Source organism: Protobothrops mucrosquamatus, unplaced genomic scaffold (genome assembly GCF_001527695.2).
Source record: "Protobothrops mucrosquamatus isolate PMUCROS unplaced genomic scaffold, P.Mucros_1.0 scaffold621, whole genome shotgun sequence".
In the NCBI taxonomy this organism is placed as follows: domain Eukaryota; kingdom Metazoa; phylum Chordata; class Lepidosauria; order Squamata; family Viperidae; genus Protobothrops; species Protobothrops mucrosquamatus.
In genome coordinates this window covers 146,451-164,285 of record NW_015386917.1, presented here as the reverse complement: position 1 = coordinate 164,285, position 17,835 = coordinate 146,451, and the positions used below count along the sequence as shown (strand labels likewise).

The 17,835-nt window shown below is 48.7% G+C and overlaps 2 protein-coding genes across 2 annotated transcripts; both read left to right on the top strand.

Moving 5' to 3' along the window:
• The first annotated feature begins 1,151 nt into the window (after positions 1-1,151).
• ZNRD2 (zinc ribbon domain containing 2) lies at positions 1,152-4,301 on the top strand. The gene is made up of 4 exons (XM_015817684.1): positions 1,152-1,205; positions 1,370-1,524; positions 2,834-2,918; positions 3,510-4,301. Exons 1-4 carry the CDS (start codon positions 1,187-1,189, stop codon positions 3,842-3,844), a joined length of 594 nt encoding a protein of 197 aa, XP_015673170.1. The 5' UTR covers positions 1,152-1,186; the 3' UTR covers positions 3,845-4,301.
• A 2,589-nt stretch (positions 4,302-6,890) lies between these two features.
• Positions 6,891-10,045, top strand: FAM89B (family with sequence similarity 89 member B). Its single transcript, XM_015817683.1, has 2 exons — positions 6,891-7,175; positions 9,761-10,045. The coding sequence occupies exons 1-2, from the start codon at positions 6,891-6,893 to the stop codon at positions 10,043-10,045; spliced, it is 570 nt and encodes a 189-aa protein (XP_015673169.1).
• The last annotated feature ends 7,790 nt before the right edge of the window (positions 10,046-17,835 follow it).

Below are 17,835 nucleotides of genomic sequence, written 5' to 3'. Positions count from 1 at the left end.
CCCCCCCCCAGCCCCCCAGATCTGGGCTGAAACCCTTGCAACTGTGCAAAGCATCTTCCCCAATCAAGAGGCCTTGATAGGACCCGGACATCATAAGCAGGCAAACCTGCTGGCTAGGATGATCTTGGGTTATGCTAGTTAGATTTATATCCCCTGCTTTCTAAAGGCTTGTGTGTCACTCAGCGGTGGCCCAAGGAGTCTGGAGGCATCCTTCCCAGCATGCACATTTAATAAAAAAAAAAAATCTATTCCCCTTGCTGGCTGGGGGATTCTGGGAGTTGAAGTCCACCCGCCTTCAAGCCGCCAAGGTTGAGACTGAAACCGATGTAGGATTGGAAAAGGGGACAGTTCTGCGGTAGCCATGACCGTGGGACAGAGGACAACCTCTCCACAACGAACACTTTGCAACAATTCCAGGTTTCGGAGTTGTCGTTTCAGAAAAACAAAACCCTGCGGGCATTTTAGCGCCAGAGATGGCCAATCCCAGCCCTCTTTGGAAGACTTGAAAGCTAGGCTTTTGACGCATTACAATTGCCCACGCGGTGTGCCTAAATCCTCCCGCGTGCGACTTGCATCTGCGCCCTCGCTCCCACGCTCTGCTTTCCTTGGTCGTCTGTTCAAATCCTGCATCGGTTTAAACCAGGGCTCTTCAAACGTAGGACTTGTGGACTTCAACTCCCAGAATTCTGGGAATTGAAGTCCACAAGTCCTAAACGTGGCTCTTTTAGGACTTGTGGACTTCAACTCCCAGAATTCTTTGAAGACACACACACACACACCCCGGTTTAAACCCTCCAATGCATCCGACGAAAGTTCGTGCCGTTAAATACAGTCTTGATGGTTGGAAAAGCGACCAATTCCAGGCAGCTCCTATAACTAAGGAAAATTAGAATCCGAGTCCTGTCCCACGTTGCCGGCCAGCATTCCAATATTTGGTCGAAACATAACTTTATTTTTTGTGTGTTTTTTTTTTTAAAAAAGACCTCGCGATTCTTTCGATTGTAAAGAAGCCGGGAACAAACTTTCCCCGGAACCTTTGCGCGGATAGGTGAAGTTGCCCGGAGGACATTGAAAACCGTGCGACTTCTTTTTTTTTCCTTCTTACGTAGGAAAGTCCCAGCAGGAGGTGGGCGGTGACGGAAGGAGGCGTGGCTAGCGCCGGAAGTTGCGGCAGAGGGGAACGATCATGGCGCTGAGCGCGGCAGGTAACGTGGGGAGGGGAAAGGCGTCGCCATGACGATGGGCCTGCGGCCCGGCAACGAGCCCGAGGCCCGGCCAGAGGCGATGGACAGCGGGGAAGAGCAGCGGGGCGACTCGGGCTCCCGGCCCGGGCCTCGCCCCCATCTCGGCTTCCTCCTTCCCGGCGCAGGACACGACGACCACGCCGAGTGGGAGCCGCCCTCCGAGGCCGAGCTGAAGGTGATCCAGGCCCGGCGCGAGCGGCAGGACAAGATCAGCAAGCTGATGAGCGAGTACCTGCTGAAGGGCTACCGCATGCTGGGCGAGTGCTGCGAGGAGTGCGGGGTGAGCGAGGCCGCCCCGGGGCGCGTGCAGAGCGCCCGGGCGGGGCTTTCTCCTCCCTCCCCCCCCCGTGGGCTGAAGAGTGAAGAAAAGCTGGGAAAAAAGGGGGCAACTCGGTGATCAAACAAGATCAGAAGAAAGAACAAGCAGGATAAGGGAGATGCCAATCTAGCTTGTGCCCAGCTCCTTGGTATTGCTGAAGAATGGAGCGTTTCCTTAAACTCTTCTCCGGGATGTCCCAAAGGTGCTTTTTTTCAAGAGGCAACTGGACTTTCTTTGTTTTTCTTTGAAAACGTTTCGCTTCTCCTCCAAGAAGCTTCTTCAGCTCTGACTGGATGGTGGGGAATGGAAGGATTTATACTCCTTGCAGACCGCTGGTCATTTGCCTTCTTTTAGAGCAGTGGTTCTCAACCTTGACAATTCCACAGCCAGCAATGAAGTCCACATGCCTTAAAATTGTCAAGGTTGAGAAACACTGTTTTAGAGGGTCGCTGAGGCCACTTGGAGGTTTACCTGTGTCCTCAGGGTCACCTGAGTGGTGCAAATGGGTGTGGAGCGTTTCATAAACACATGCCACAACACAGGAGAACAAACCCACCAGGACAAGAGTCCATCTGCATTTAAAATACAAAGGCCGCTCTTTCGAAGACAGCAAAGTCCACATTTTGGACAGAGAGGACCGCTGGTTTGAAAGAGGGGTCCAAGAGGCCATCTAGGTCAAAATTGAACAGCCCTCTCTCAACAGAGGGGGAGGTATACAACATCATCTCTCTCCAGTCTACAACACAGACCTTTCAGCAGTTCCAAGAAGGCTCCACAGCCATTTGCACCACTCAGGCGACCCTGAGGACACAGGTAAACCTCCAAGTGGCCTCAACGACTCTCTAAAAGAAGGCAAATGACCAGCAATCTGCAAGGAGTATAAATCCTCCCATTCCCCACCATCCAGTCAGAGCTGAAGAAGCTTCTTGGATGAGAAGGGAAACATCTTCAAAGAAAAACAAGAAAGTCTAGTTGCCTTCTGGAAAAAATCATGACCTGGATGACTGAGAATCTCCATAGACATCTTCTCCAGGATGGCATTGATTGGGAGTTGGTTGACGGGGGTGTCATTCAAGGCCTGCAGTGAACAATATGTGCTGGGCATATGTGTTGGGCAAGCCCAGTATGAAAAAGCAGTTTCTTCAGCAAGGGGGGGGGCTTTCCTTGCTCTTCCTGGCATTCATGCCCATCACATAGCTTTGGCAAACAAGTTCTGACTTCTACCCTTTTCTCCTCCCATCCCCTTTGCCTTGGTCACTTTTCCTTCCAGACCATTTTGCTGCAAGATAAGCAGAAGAAGTTTTACTGTGTCACCTGCCAAGAGCTTAATTCTGATGTGGACAAGGACAATCCAGGTACGGTGGGCAGAGGAAGCGGGGGCAGGAAGCAGTTATTCTTAATCACCTGCCCCACTTGGCGCAATCTAGTCCTCTCAGTATATTGCCCTGTTAACGAAAAGAGACGATGGGAGCCGTTCCACGCTTCTGCAGCACCAAATTGAAACGGCCCTGGGTGGGTTTCGCAACATAAACGAGATCGTCCAACTCTTAAATCCGCTGCATCGGTAAATTATAAACTGTGAAATGCAGTTCACATGCAAAAGGAGCTGTTGGGTGGACGTTTTGTGCAATTGCTGCTTCCGATAAAAACTGCACATTTTGTGCTGCTCTGGCAACTGAAGTAGTCTTGTATTTGTGCAGCTCTCTTTGCAAGGCAGGAAGAGGACCCCCCCCCCCCTTTTTTTTTTTCTGCTGCAGAAAAGCTTTCATGCAATTGGAAGAATCTCAGTGTTCAATTGCTGCTGGAGAGTCTTAACGGATTTTTCTGCGCCATACAAAAACATCCCTGGACTTCAGCAACTGTCCCAGACAGTGCTCGTTGTCGCTGAACCCAGAAGCAGCACCCTGTGATCTCATCTCTTTGATCTTCTGTCTCTCTCTCTCTAGCCCTCAATGCACAAGCAGCCCTTTCCCAGGTGCGGGAGCGTCAGTTGGCTACTAACCCCGATGAAATGGCTTCACGCCCAGAGCACTGCGAAGGAGCAGCCTTGGGTCTCCGGTCAAGCGCCCCTGACCCAGCCCTTCCAGCGCCCACTGCTGCGCCTAATTCTCCGCTGACGCGCAACATCCTGGTCGCAGCAGAAGAGGCCATTCTACAGAAGATCGGCTGGGCAAGCCATCAACTCCAAGAAACAGCCTCCGTTGAAAGGAGCATCCATCTCTGTTCACTGATCTGTTCCTGCACGGATGCTCTCAAGGGCATCAGGGAGCTGCCCCAGTGAGGATGGCCCAGCTTGAAACGGCAGTGCCAGGCCTGGAATGGAGTGTAGGCCACGCCTGGGGAGCCAGAGGATCTCCCCACCATTTATCGTAGGGGCTGGGTAATTTAAATAAGACTGGGCTCTCCTTTCTGATTAAATGTGAGCTTTTTTGCCTCGTACAAGTTGTCCTGACGTTTGAGGAATGTTTCAGAGGATTTGCACGTATAGCTCTATCTAATCCGGGGCAAGGAAAGGATAGATAAAGAGTTTAAACTGGTTTGGGGAAGGGAGATGTTGGGGCTAGCAACATTTTAGGCTCTGAATTTGGGGCTCCTGCAGACACGTCAGCCTAGATCCGTTCACCATCCCGCTTGCCATCCAAAGATTTCAAGTTATCAGGAGCTCCATGCGGCATTGCGTTTTTGGTTGTTGTTTTTTTTTGTGAAGCATTAAACGTTTCAAATTTCAAGGCACAAGATACGATTGTGTTGTGTCGAATCTTCGCTGGTTGTGAAGCAATCCATCGCGGCACGCGGTTTTGCCCGTCTGGCGTGTCAGAGGCCACCCATCTTGGCACTTTTAATAACCGATAACGTGAAAAGGAAGATATAAGCTTGAGAAAATGGCAGTTTTTTTCCTCTTGGGCATCTTAGACGTTCTAGTAAATAAAATGAAAGCAACTCAGAGGATGCCTCGTTCACCTGAGTGGGGAATACTTTTGCCCACCTTGGATGACAAGGGACACTTAAGAGGAAGAATGGGAATTGTGACACTTGAAATTGGTCAGAGGTGATTGAATTAAGCCTTGACTTAAGAACTGAAATTAAGCCTGCAATTTTGCTCATAAATCTGGACAGTCATAAAGCAGATCACTTATGTGACTGCATTCAATTTTGGGACCTTGTTTTGTTTTGCTATGGGGATTTTTTCCCAAGAAACCAGAAGTGAATTTTCCAGAAGCAAAATGATGTACATTATGCTGCAAACGGTTGTAAATGCGAGCCAGCTACCCAGTGCTCAAAATGCAGTCACATGACCCTTGGAGGCCATTCAAATCCGCACTGTAAGTCCCCTTTTTTGGGGGGGGGTTTGTAACTTAAAGCTAAGTGACTGGTGATAAGTCATATTCTACCTGTAGGAGTATTCCTATGTGCAGGAATCTGTAGATTATCTTCTGCCTGGGCTTACATAACTGTAATAAGCTCCAGAAGACCAACCTTCTTCAAAAAATAAGTTGCCAACTGTATGAATGCACTTGCTAGTTCTTTCTCCAACTAGGTTAAACCTGTTGTGTGGGTGCTTCCATTTTTGTGGTGTTGGGTCACAAGCCTGGACGGCAAAGAAGAGGATCAGTTGGCTGGCAGTCACGGATAGGCGTGGAGCGGGAGAAACAAACACATCACGTTTTTGTGGCCTCGAATGATAGCTAAATGGAAAGTGGCTGTGGAAGGGGGTGCAGTTCAGACAGACTTGTCATTGCACCCCAAAACAAGCCCAGAGCAAGGCCACAATGGCTTGGCTTCTCGTATGGACTACCTTGAAATTGTGGTTCTGCAACAGTTCTGGATTTCCTGGCTAGGGGGGAGCAAATGTTATTCAGGCCCCCTCTTAGTATAATCTTTAAATTGTTATTTATTGGGCTTTAAGCTGGTTGGTCAAGACTGGCATTGATCAAGAGTCCTTCAAAGGGTCTGCATGCCCAAGTTTTCCTGCTCTCCTGGCTGTTTCTGGTCTGCCCAGAGGCCGCTCTTCGGATTCTTCCTCCATCCAAACGGAAGAAAAGCGTGTGGCTTCTCCTTCCAGAAAGTGGGTCCACAAGTTTGAGCCCACCAGAGATTGGACCTGATCCATCGTTGCCCCTTCAGCAGCCGACCAAAATAGGCAAATAATTTTGCCCCTTGGCCAGGCCGCATCTGAGCTCTGCTGGCACCACTTGCTGAGATGCCACAAAAGCAACACAGTTAAACAATGGGCGGCATCGTGTAACGGTGCAGTGCCCAAATTAAAAAGAAATAGGATAAATAAGGAAGGAAGGAAAAGAGGGAGGGAGGGAACGAAGGAAAAGATGAAAGTAGGAGTGAAAGGAAGGAAGGAAAAATGGGAGAAAAGGAGAGAAAGAAGGAAAGAATTGGGAAAGGGGAGAGAAAGAAAGGAAGGGAAGAGATTAGGATGGAAGGAAGGAAAAACATGGGAGAAGAGAAGGAAAGAATTGGGAAAGGGGAGAGGAAGGAAGGATAAGGATGGAAGGAAGGGGAAAACATGGGAGAAAAGGATAGAGAAGGAAAGAATTGGGAAGGGAGAAAGGAAGGAAGGAGGGAAGTGAAAGGAAGGATAAGGATGGAAGGAAGGGAAAACGGGAGAAAATGATAGAAGGAAAGAATTGGGAAAGGGGAGAGGAAGGAGGGAAGTGAAAGGAAGGAAAGAAGGAAAAACATGGGGAAAAGATAGAAAGAAGGAAAGAATTGGGAAAGGAGAGAGGAAGGAAGGAGGGAAGTGAAAGGAAGGAAAGATAAGGATGGAAGGAAGGAAACGAGAGAAAAGGATAGAGAGAGAAAGAAGGAAAGAATTGGGAGGGGAAAGGAAGGAAGGAAAGAGATAAGGATGAAAGGAAGGGGAGAAAAGGAGAGAAAGAAGGAAAGAATTGGGAAAGGGGAGAGAAGGAAAGGAGGGAAGTGAAAGGAAGGAAAGAGATAAGGATGGAAGGAAGGGAAAAACATGGGAGAAAAGGAGAGAGAAGGAAGGAAGGAAGGAAAGAATTGGGAAAGGGGAGAGAGAGAAAGGAAGGAAAGAGCTCCGTCTGTCTACTTGCAAGGTGGACGGCTGGGGGGATCGCGCGTGGGGCTCCCCGGAGGCCGGCTGAGCCGAGCGGCTCCTGCCCCGCCGAGCCAGAGGCCGCGCTGCCTCCCGCTCCGCCCGGCGGGGCCCCTTTAAGCGGCCGCGTCCTTGCGCGCACAGCCGGGCGCAGCAGCCGCAGCAGCAGCCGCCGCAGACAAAGGGCGGCGCGTGGCCGAGCGGGCGCTGCAGCCGCGGGGCCGAGAGCGCCTCTGAGCGTAGGCCGAGTGCCCCCATGAGCGGCTCTCCGCCCTCGCCCGCGGAGCCCCCGGCCGGCCAGGCCTGCGCGCTGGAGGGGCTGCCCCCGCTGCCCAAGGGGCTGAGCGGCATCCTCAACTCCAGCGGCGGCTCGTGGCGCGAGATCCAGAAGGTCTACAGCAAGAAGTCGCGCATCCAGGACGACCTGCGCCGCGCCCAGGCAGCCGCCGCCGCCCCCGCCGGGGAGAAGCCGCCGCCGCCCCCGCGCCGCCCCCGGCCCGCCAACCTGGATGCCGCGCTGGCCGTGCTGCGCAAGGAGATGGTGAGGCGGGCGGGGGTCCCGGGGCTTCTGCGCCCCCAGGCAGGCTCCGTGGGGTCCTTGGGATGCGCAACGGCCGGGCTCTGCTTGGGGGAGACACCCACCCCCCCAGCCCACCTTGCAGGGTTGGCTTTCAGAAGCCGAGAGCTCAGCCCTGCCCACCTCCCACCCCACGGGCTGAGTGCCTTGATTTCTTTTGATTGATTGATTGATTGATTACATTGCCACCCCTCCCGTCCGTCTCCCCCCCGGGGGACCCTAAGTTTGCAGCCACCCCGTTTTCTTAGCCGGGAGGGTGGTGGAGGGGGGGCAAAAGCACCCCTCTTCCCACGCCTCACCCCGGTGCAAAACCTAGCCTTGCCATGAACAGAGGCCCTTGCGGGAAGAGACTGGGCTGCTTTGAACCCGGGTCACAAGTTGGAAGCGGGGTGCTTCTCCCACCCCCCCTCCCAAAGACAAGAGAACGCGGTTTGGGCCAACTGGGTCTGTGGCGTGGGAGGCGGGCCACGCGTGTTCGCTGGGCTGCCGCACAAAAGGCCATGAAACTGCAGTTCTAAAATTAGCCACTCACATCATCCCCAAGGCTAAACTTGGCGCGGCGGGGCTGTCTTTGTTTAATTTATTTGTTTTGTTTTGTCTTGTTTCTCGCCCTCATTATTTTTGCCAATAACTCAAGGGGGCCAATATATCCCACACATCTTCTTCCTTCTTATTTTCCCCACAACGACAACCCTGTGAGGTGAGGTGGACTGAGAGAGGGGGGGAGAGAGAGGGGGACTGGCCCAAAGTCACCCAGCCGGCTTTCATGCCTAAGGCAGGACTAGAACTCACAGTCTCCTGGCAATTGGCCCAAAGTCACTCACCGTCTCCTGGTGATGGGCCCAAAGTCACCCAGCTGGCTTTCATATGTAAGGCGGGACTAGAACTCCCCGTCTCCTGGTGATGGGCCCAAAGTCACCCAGCCGGCTTTTGTGCCTAAGACAGGACTATAACTCACCGTCTCCTGCTTTCTAGCCTGGTGCCTTAACCATAAACCACATAGGCTGGCAGTACTTTCTGGATTTAACTGCACAACGTCTTTGCAAGGTAGATGAGGAAGAGGTGGAGAGCTGAGTGGGGCTTCATCCTCCCTGGATCCCATAGTTTGGTGGTTTCAGGGCAGGGGGGTGCACCCGATCAGCCCCCTCCAGTGCCAAAAGAGGTCTTAAATCAGCCAGGTAATAGCCGTTATCACTCATTTGGAGAAGGGGCCGGCTTGCCAGGCCATTGAGTGCCCATATAAGACTAAATGTATGAACTCAAATCAGTAAACATTATTCTTTAACTATATAATATTCTGAGTCAAGATTGCGCTGACTGCATTATGAATTATGTTGGCATTTGGGGTGTGTCTGCCGTAAGTATATCCGTGGGTGTACTTCAAAGGGAAGCTCAGACTTTCAAGAAACCCAGATAAAGAGTTTAGAAAATGGGAAGTAATTTGATCAGAGGCAGTCCTGCTTTTCAACACCCAACTTCCCACTCACCCCCCCAAAAAACTCAAGTCAAGAGCCATCTAGAGTCACTATCTCAGGATGGGCAGCATATAAATAAAAATAGAATAAACTTGATTGTCTAACTGCAGGATGGCTGTGTTCCCACAACCGGCTTTGTCTAGCCTGATGGTCAGGTCATCCATATTCAAGGGATTGGGGAGGATCCAGTCTAGGCCATGGTGATAAACCAGCATGTGGGTGACCTTACTTCAGCCTCACCTTCTGCAAAAGCAGCCGTTGAGTTTTGATAAACCCGAGTTTGGCGTGGTTGTGTGAATCCATTCATTTTCGGTGTACCGCACTTCTGATAGGTTTTAGGAGGTTGCTGCAACTATGAGGCATAAAGATAGTTTGGAGAAAGGTATGTCCTATGATCGAATTTAGGAAGGCCTTTAAAATTGACGGTTCTTGACGGTGTGTGTAAAGCTTATACAGTACAGGTTTGTTTCCACCAGAGGGCAGCAGACTCCCTCGGAATTAATTTAAATGTGCCGGTTTTCAGAGCTGGGGCCGTTTGGCTGATTTTATTCTAAATCGATTTTTATTCTAAATCAAGGGTGTCCAAGGACTTGAGTTTCTTCAACTCCCAGAATTCCCCAGTTGTCCCATTTGCTGCTGACAAAACCACCTCCAATTTTATATCCTTCCTTTCTTTCTTTCTTTCTTTCTTTCTTTCTTTCTTTCTTTCTTTCTTTCTTTCTTTCTTTCTTTTTTTCTTTGGTTCATCCATCTTAAAGCATGCTGGCTGGGGAATTCTGGGAGTTGAAGTCCATCCATCTCAAAGCATACTGGCAGGGGAATTCTGGGAGTAGAAGCCCACCTATCCTACAGCATGCTGGCTGGGGAATTCTTTGAATTGAACTCCATTCATCTCAAAGCACGCTGGCTGGGTTATTCTGGGAACTGAAGCCCACCTACCTTAAGTTGCCAAGATTGCAAAACACTAGAAGCTGCAGGTATTGACTTGAGGCAGGGCTTTCCACCTTAATCGGCTGCTGGTTCGAATCCTGGCAGCTCCGGAGCTCATCCTTCGGCTTTTCTCCTCTGTTCCAGGTGGGGCTCCGACAACTGGACATGTCCCTTCTTTGCCAACTCTGGTCTCTGTATGAATCCATCCAGGAATTCAAAAGCCTCTTCCAGGATATGTCATCCTCGCTCCACTCGGAAGGCAGCCTGGCTGCCGAAAACGGCTTCTCCGATGAGGAGGAATATTTCGACCTGGACCCGTTAAGTCCGGACGGGCACCGGGAACCACCTCCGGCCCAGCAACTGCGCTTCCTTCAACCCCAAAACTCCCGGGATCAGTGGCTTAAGGACTCTTTCCATATTGCGATCTGAGCCGGACCTGGGAAACGGCATCGGGAAAGGACGGCTGGAATTGTATGGATTGGAAAAGGCATCGTGGTTTATATCTGGAACGATCCAGCCTGTTTTCAGCTTTCCACTGGAGCTCTTGGACTTTTTCCGAGAAATCTATAAAAATTCCTTTGGCCTTTCCAGAAAGAGACGGCTGCAGGGACGAAATGCAGGCGGCTGCTTCGGAGTGGACAGTCCCGGCTGCAAACAGCAGTAAATCCAATTTGAAAAATTGACATTTGAAAAAAAAAGCATTGGGAAAGACTCAGGGAGGGTTCAGATGAACTGGAACATCACCTGGATTATCTGAAAATGCCTCTCCGTCTTCCAGCTTGTCTTTCCCCCACCTGGCAAGGATATGGGGGCATTTTTCCTCTAATTTAGGGGGGGCCCCCACTGATTTCCAGAATTTTTGGCCCGCGTGGAGGACGAGACCAACATCTGGAATTGGGGCCAGATTTGGGGAAATTGACCTGAAAATTGAAATGGAAGTGTATTTATTTATTCGGCCAATGACCTGCAACTCTGAGCTGAAAAAATTTGTGGAAGATGTTTCCTGGGAGAAAAAAGAGAGGATTTGCTTGGGCTGTTCTTCAGAACGCAGGCCTCTACTGGGTAAAAAATTTGAGTTTATCAAATTTACCTGTTCTTGCAGGGAGATGCCTCTGAAACTCTTTGATATTTAGAGGAAAAGAAAGACTTGGCTGCCTATCTACAAGATTCAGGCCCGTCCCTTGTCTCTGGGGTGCCAATCCTTCTTTGCTCCCCTGCGGTACTAACATCAGTGGCTGAGACTTTTTTCTTGTCCAAATGCCTGGGTTTCCAATCTGCCTAATTGGGAATCATGAGGACCAGGAACTTGATTTCTTTTTAAAAACAGGAACGGCCAGTCCAGCTTCCAATTCTGAGGATCCGAGCTTTGGGCAAGGACCCTAAACATAAAACTATAGAGACTTGTGTTGCAAATGTATATTTTATTTTATTTTTTTTGCAATGGAAACTTGCAAGAAAGAGATGACCTGGTCAGAAATGTAAGGGGGTGGGTGGGTGGGTGGGATTCTTCTGGATGCACCTTCCTTTTGCTTCTGGCATGTTGCTGCTGAAAACCTTTAGCATAAACCTAGAATAGGGGGCTAGGAGGTGTGAATTGCCCCCACCCCATGGGTTTTATTTGTCTTTGATTTTAGCATGTCAGAGGAGCTATTGATTTAAGCTCTGATTTAAGGCTTAGGACAAGACACCTGGTGTGGTTTATTTGGCAAAGGGGCGGCTTTGCAAGTGTTTGTGAACCCGCCCCAGTTAAGCCAGCCGGATAGATTGTGTTGCATGATAGATGTTAGCTTCCTTTATGGGGGGCTGATGCACCCCCCTCTCTCCTCTGTTGCACACTGATAAGAAATAGTTAGCTAGGAATGTGCTGTATACAACATTTGTTGGAGGTCTTTTTTTTTTTTTAAACCTGGCCATGTTGCATTGGCTGGATTTTATGACTGTTCTACTGCCCCTAGCCAAGTTACCTGGGCTGAATAATTTAATTGCATACTGTTTTTTCTAATAGTATTCTTATTATTTGGGTTTTTTTAAAGGCTTGAAATAAACCCCGGAGGATTTGGGTAGAGGATAATGGGTTGCAAAATGTTTGCTTCTCGTTCTTCCCATCCTTTGAAGGAAGAAGGCAAATGTTGGATGGTTAATGAGTATTTTGGCCATTTTTTTCCCCCACGGTCCCTGGCAGCCAAAGTGGGAGGCGAGACCGTCTCTTGAACAAAGGGCCGGAGTGTGTTCCAGTCCCAGCTGTGAATTCAGAGCTTGCAAAGTGACAGGACCGCAAAGACAATGGCGGTGACCTGGATTTCATTTAAAAATCAGGCCCAATTTCCGGATTGTAAAAATCTGTGCGCCAGTGATTGTGGCTTTTCCAGAATGAAGCAGCTGAACTGCCACGACTCAAGGGGGGGGTGGGTGGATCGGTTTTCTCCTGAGCTCATTTCATATTTTATTTTCATTTTAGTTTAATCCTGCTCCATTCCCTGCTTTTCAGAGTGGGAAAGTCGAGCTTGTGGCCTAGAAATCTACTCCGTGCATGCTCAGAGGTGCTGTTACGTTCTCCGTTCTCGTCTGCGATCCCAGCAATTGAGACCAACTCAGCTTTAAGGACCCCCCAGTTTGGTGAGCTGCCCCCTCCTTGCCCCAGTTCACATTTTTTCCCCACCTCTGGAGTACACAAACTGCATCCTTTACACAGGCCCCGGCCATTGTTTGTGGCTTCCTGTTGTGTTTGCAATCCACCCACACTGCAAAGAAGAGCCACAATAGGACGTGGCTTGGACGAGATGGGTGTTTCTCAAACCTAGAAACTTGAAGGAGGAGGGATGGACTTCAACTCCCAGAATTCCCAAGCCAGTGTGCAATTCTGGGAGTTAAAAGTTGCTCAGGATGGGAAACACTGCGCCAGTTACGGGTAGTTCTCGACCTACGACCACAGTTGAGCTCAAAATTTCTGTTGCTAAGGAATCGTCGTTGTTAAATGAATTCTGCTCCATTTTAGGACCTGTCTTGCCATCGTTGTTAAGTGAATCATTGCTGTTGTTAAATTAGTAACACGGTTGTTAAGTGAATCTGGCTCTCCCCCCCATTGACTTGGCTTGTCAGAAGGTCGCAAAAGGGGATTGCGTGACCCCGGGAGACACGGCAACGTCATAAATGTGAATCAGTTTGCCAAGCAATTGAATTTTGATCACGTGACCCTGGGGATGCCGCAACGGCCGTAAGTGTGAAAAACAGTCATAAGTCACTTTTTTCAGTGCTTTGAATGGTCACTAAACGAATGATTATGTCAAGGACTATCTGTATTAGCAAAAGGGGATCACATGACTCCAGGACACTGAACAGTCATAAGTACAAGTCAGTTGCCAAGCAATTGAATTTTGATCACATGACCATGGGGATGCTGCAACGGTCTTAAGTATGAAAAACGGTCATAAGTCACTTTTTTCAAAGTTGATGTGACTTCAAACAGTCACTAAATGAACTGTTGTAAGTCGAGGACTACCTGTACTGAATTCATTTTGACCTCATGAACTGAGGCACGTAATCCTCAGCTTAACCTCTGCTCACTTTAATGACTGCCCCAAACGAGGTTGTAAAATTGGGCCGGTCATGTGGGTGACCCACTTTACAACTGTCACAACTTAATGACCCTAATAGTCAGGGTCCATTACCTGTAGATATATCTGTAGAGTATTTTGCAGCATTTCAAAAAATACTTGCCACTGCTTTCTTTCAGGGGAATAAATACATATATTTTTTCTTCCCAGTCTACCTTAAAAATTGGGTTTCCTTATAGTACCCCATCCAAATATTAGCCAGGTTCAAACCCTGATGCTAGGGACTACACTTCCTGTGTAAGAAGCAAGCTAAATCCAGGTTCCTCTGCGCAAATTTTGCTAGTGCCCTTTTTTTTAGCCCAGGGCAAGTGATGCATTGACGGAAAAACCCAAAAGATACTCGCAGTGGCACCACGCAGGGGCAACTCTGCACACTTTACCACCTGTAGACTCAACTCCGACATGGCTGCCTCAGGAATTCTGGGAGTTGAAGTCCACAGCTGGTAAAGTTGCCCATCCTTGTCATAACATGACCAGGAACCTTTTCTCTCCCCCCCCTCCTGCCTCCACTCCTCTGGCTCCATCCTTCTCAACCTAGTGCTCTGCAACTCATGGTGGGTGGAGGAGGATGGGAGTTGTAGTCCCAAAAATACAGAGGGCGCCTGGTTGGGGAAAGTTTGCCCCAGACTGCTTGAACTTGCTTCGTTGGGTTTTTTTTTTTTTTTTTTTAATAGCAGGATCCGGAAACCTGTTGCTTTTGCGGAAAACTCTTGGGTTTTTTTTTTCTTAACCCACCAAACTGGGACTAAAAATGTCTCAATAAGAGAAAAAGCAGAATTTCTAAGGAGCAGCTTTGAGCCACCACACCCCATCTGAGAGACTGTTGCATTCGGTTTTGGCTTCCTGGATTTCTTTTCTTTTTTCCCCCCAGGAAGCCAGGAAAATGATTCATCGCTCTGAGCCTCTTCCATTTTTTTTTTTAAAAAAACCCAAAGAGACGGATCTTGAGCAGTGCTAAGTTAGAGGGAAAGAAGAGAGAAGAACTCCACGAGCGGGCAGAGGTGCCTTCTCCTTCTTGTTGGACGTCAAAACACCCTCAGCCTGTTGGCCACGTGGCTTCCAGGATGGGGAGGTTTAATAATAAATACGGTGAACCCCTGTGGTCTGGTTGTAAACCATTTTTAAAACCATTGGTAGAATACAATAGAAATAACAGAACAGAACAGAACAATAGAATAATAGAATAGAATAGAATAGAATAGAATAGAATATAGAACAGAACAGAGAACAGAACAGAATAGAATAGAGAAAAGGAATAGAATAGAATAGAGAAAAGGAATAGAATAGAATAGAACAGAATAGAATAGAATAGAATATAGAACAGAGAACAGAACAGAATAGAATAGAATAGAATAGAATAGAGAAAAGGAATAGAATAGAATAGAATAGAATAGAATAGAATCTGGAAGGGATCTTGGAGGTCTTCTAGTCCAGCCCCCTGCTCAAGCAGGAGAACCAATACCATCTCAGACAGGTGATTGTCTATCTAGTCTCTTCTTAAAAATCTCCAGTGATGGAGCACCCACCACTTCTGGTGGCAAGCAGTTCCACTGGTTGATTGTCCTCACTGTCAGGAAGTTTCTCCTTAATTCCAGGTTGCTTTCCTTGATCAGTTTCCAATCATTGTTTCTTGTCCTGCCTTCAGGTGCTTTGGAGAATAACGTGACCCCCTCTTCCTTGTGGCAGCCCCTCAAATACTGGAACGCTGCTATCATGTCTCCCCTATTTCTTCTTTTCTTTAGATTAACCAAACCCAAGTCCCGCAGCCGTTCTTCGTATGTTTTGGTCTCCAGGCCTTGGATCATCTTAGCTGCTCTTCTCTGAATTTTTTCCAAACTCTCAACATCTTTTTTGTGATATGGTAGCGTTATGAGTACAGTGCCTCTAGGCATATAAGAAATGGATTGCACTGGCATCAGAAAAATAATTTCAATAAGTTTGCCAGTTGAGATCCATTCTAAAACCACTCCAGACATAACTCATAATACATAATAAGCATCTGCTTTTAAAGTACTTTCCCCAATCTTCTAGACTTTGGAGGTCATCTAGTCCAAACCCCCCCCTGCTCAAGCAGGGGACCCTACACCATTTCAAACAAATGGCTATCCGATCTCTTAAAAACCTCCAGTGATAGAGCATCCACAACTTCTGGTGGCAAGGGGTTCCACTGATTGTTTTGTCAGAAAATTCCTCCTTAATTCCAGGTTGCTTCTCTCCTTGACCAGTTTCCATCTGTTGCTTCTTGTCCTGCCTTCAGGGGCTTTGGAGAACAGGTGGACCCCCCCTCTTCTCTGTGGCAGCCCCTGAGATACTGGAATATTGTTATCGTGTCAGCCCTTTTTACTAGACTAAGCATACCCAGTTCCTGCAACTCATGAGGCCTCTTTCAACTCTGGTACAGGTAATCCTCGACTTACAACTGCTTGCTTGCTGGCCGTTCAAAGTTACGACGGCACGTAAAAAATCACTTATGACCATTTTTCACACTTACAGCATCCCCATGATTTATATTCGTAAGCTTGACAACCGACTCACATTTCTGACGGTTGGCAGTGTCCCCGGGGGTCACATGATCCCCTGACAAACAAAGTCAAGGGGGGAGCCTGTTTCGCTTAACGACCGTGTTACTAATTTAACCCCTGCCGCGATTCGGTTTAACAACCGTGACCAGAAAAGTCGTAAAAAATGGGGCAAAACTCATTGAACAAGCGTCTCGCTTAGGAACATAAATTTTGGGGCCCAATTGTGGCTGTACGTCGAAGGCCTACCTACCTGTACTCTGTTGTTACGAACTTCATCTGTTTGGGTTTGAACACACACACACACACACAGACAGACACACAACCCAACCCTTTGGGGGCGTGTCTGGGGAAGAATCTGTCCCTCGGTTGCTAAATTTGGGGGCATCATTTTCCATGAGAGCACGTCCATCCGGGAGCCAAGCTGGAATCCGGGATCGGTTTACAAGAGTCTTTATTTATCCCTTCGGAGCCAGGAACGAAGCATCTGGAAAGGCAGAAAGAGAGGAAGGAGGGAGAAAGAGGCAGAGACGAACTCAAAAGAAGCTTTTCGTTTGATTTTTTTTTAAAAAAATCAGCAATTAAAGCGAAGAAAGCTGTGTGACCTCATGCTTTCCACCGGAGAGAGTCAGCACGCAAGGAAAGGGCTGGGGAGGGAGGTGGATAAACAAGGAGCCAACGCAGGCATTCTTAGGCCGTATTTACACACCACCCTTGACCTGGTTACCGAATTGAAGCCATATTCAATACTTAAAAGAGTCTTAAAACTAAAATCCATTTGGGTTGATGTTTCTGCTTTTGTCTTGAACTGGGAAAGTTTTAAATTTAAGGATAGATAGATAGATAGATAGATAGATGGATGGATGGATGGATGGATGGATGGATGGATGGATGGATGGATGGATGAAGAGAGGGATCAGATAAATGAGAGAGATTAAATAGATGATCGAGAGAGAGATCAGATGATAGAGCAGATAGATGATAGACAGATAGATGATAGAGCAGATAGAGATCAGATGGATAGATAGATAAATAGATAGATAATGGAGAGGGATCAGATAGATGATAGATGATAGAGCACATAGATGATAGAGCAGATAGATAGATAGATAGATAGATAGATTAGATAGATAGATAGATAGATAGATAGATAGATAGATAGATAGATAGATAGATAGAGGATCAGATAGATGAGATATATATAGAGAGAGAGCAGATAAAGAGAGATCAGGTAGATTATATATAGAGAGAGCAGATAGAGAAAGAGATTAGATAGATAGATAGATAGACAGACAGACAGACAGACAGACAGACAGATAGATCGATCGATCGATCGATCGATCGATCGATCGACCGACAGACAGACAGACAGATGATGGGGAATCAGATATATGATATATAGAGAGGTCAGATAGATGATAGAGAGAGAACAGATAGGGCAGATGGATTATATACCTTTATATATATTATATTATATACCTTTATTGTCATTTTTTTTTACTGTGGGCACATTGGCATACATTAAAAAAGAGATTTTGTTGCTCGCTCTCAAAAGCGTACACACACACACAAACGCACATTTAAACATGCTCTCTCTGTACAACCGATGTATAAACCTGGGGACTTCGGGGCGGGAATCCCACCAGCGTGCAGACACCCGCGTGTGTTAGCCGCCCGTGGGAACGCAGCCCCGTTCGAGGAATCCCCACACCTCCCCCTCCCCCTCTTGCGGGGACTCCCGTCGGAGAGGGGCGGGGCGGGGGGGGGGTGCGGAGACCTGCCACGCCCCCTCCCCGCTCCGCCACGCCCCCTCCCCGCTCCGCCACGCCTCCTCTCCTCCGCCTTGCCACTTTCTCGCCGCCCGCCCGGACTTCCTCGCAGGCAGGCGGCCGGCCGGAGAGGCGGCGGGGGGAAATGGGGCGTCGGTGAAGGGGCAGCCCGGCCATGAGCTCCGTCTGGAAGCGGCTGCAGCGGGTCGGCAAGCGGGCCGCCAAGTTCCGCTTCGTCGCCTGCTACCAGGAGCTGGTGGTGGAGTGCACCAAGAAATGGTGAATCGGGCCCCTCGGGGGGGGTGGGGGGGCTGGGG

Bases quoted from the DNA above. Each gene is read 5' to 3' on its own strand.
- ZNRD2 (XM_015817684.1), top strand. The intron at 1,525-2,833 runs GTGAGCGAGGCC...TTTTCCTTCCAG, and splicing joins AGTGCTGCGAGGAGTGCGGG to ACCATTTTGCTGCAAGATAA. The intron at 2,919-3,509 runs GTACGGTGGGCA...CTCTCTCTCTAG, and splicing joins TGTGGACAAGGACAATCCAG to CCCTCAATGCACAAGCAGCC.
- FAM89B (XM_015817683.1), top strand. From the start codon at position 6,891: ATGAGCGGCTCTCCGCCCTCGCCCGCGGAGCCCCCGGCCGGCCAGGCC. The intron at 7,176-9,760 runs GTGAGGCGGGCG...CCTCTGTTCCAG, and splicing joins CCGTGCTGCGCAAGGAGATG to GTGGGGCTCCGACAACTGGA.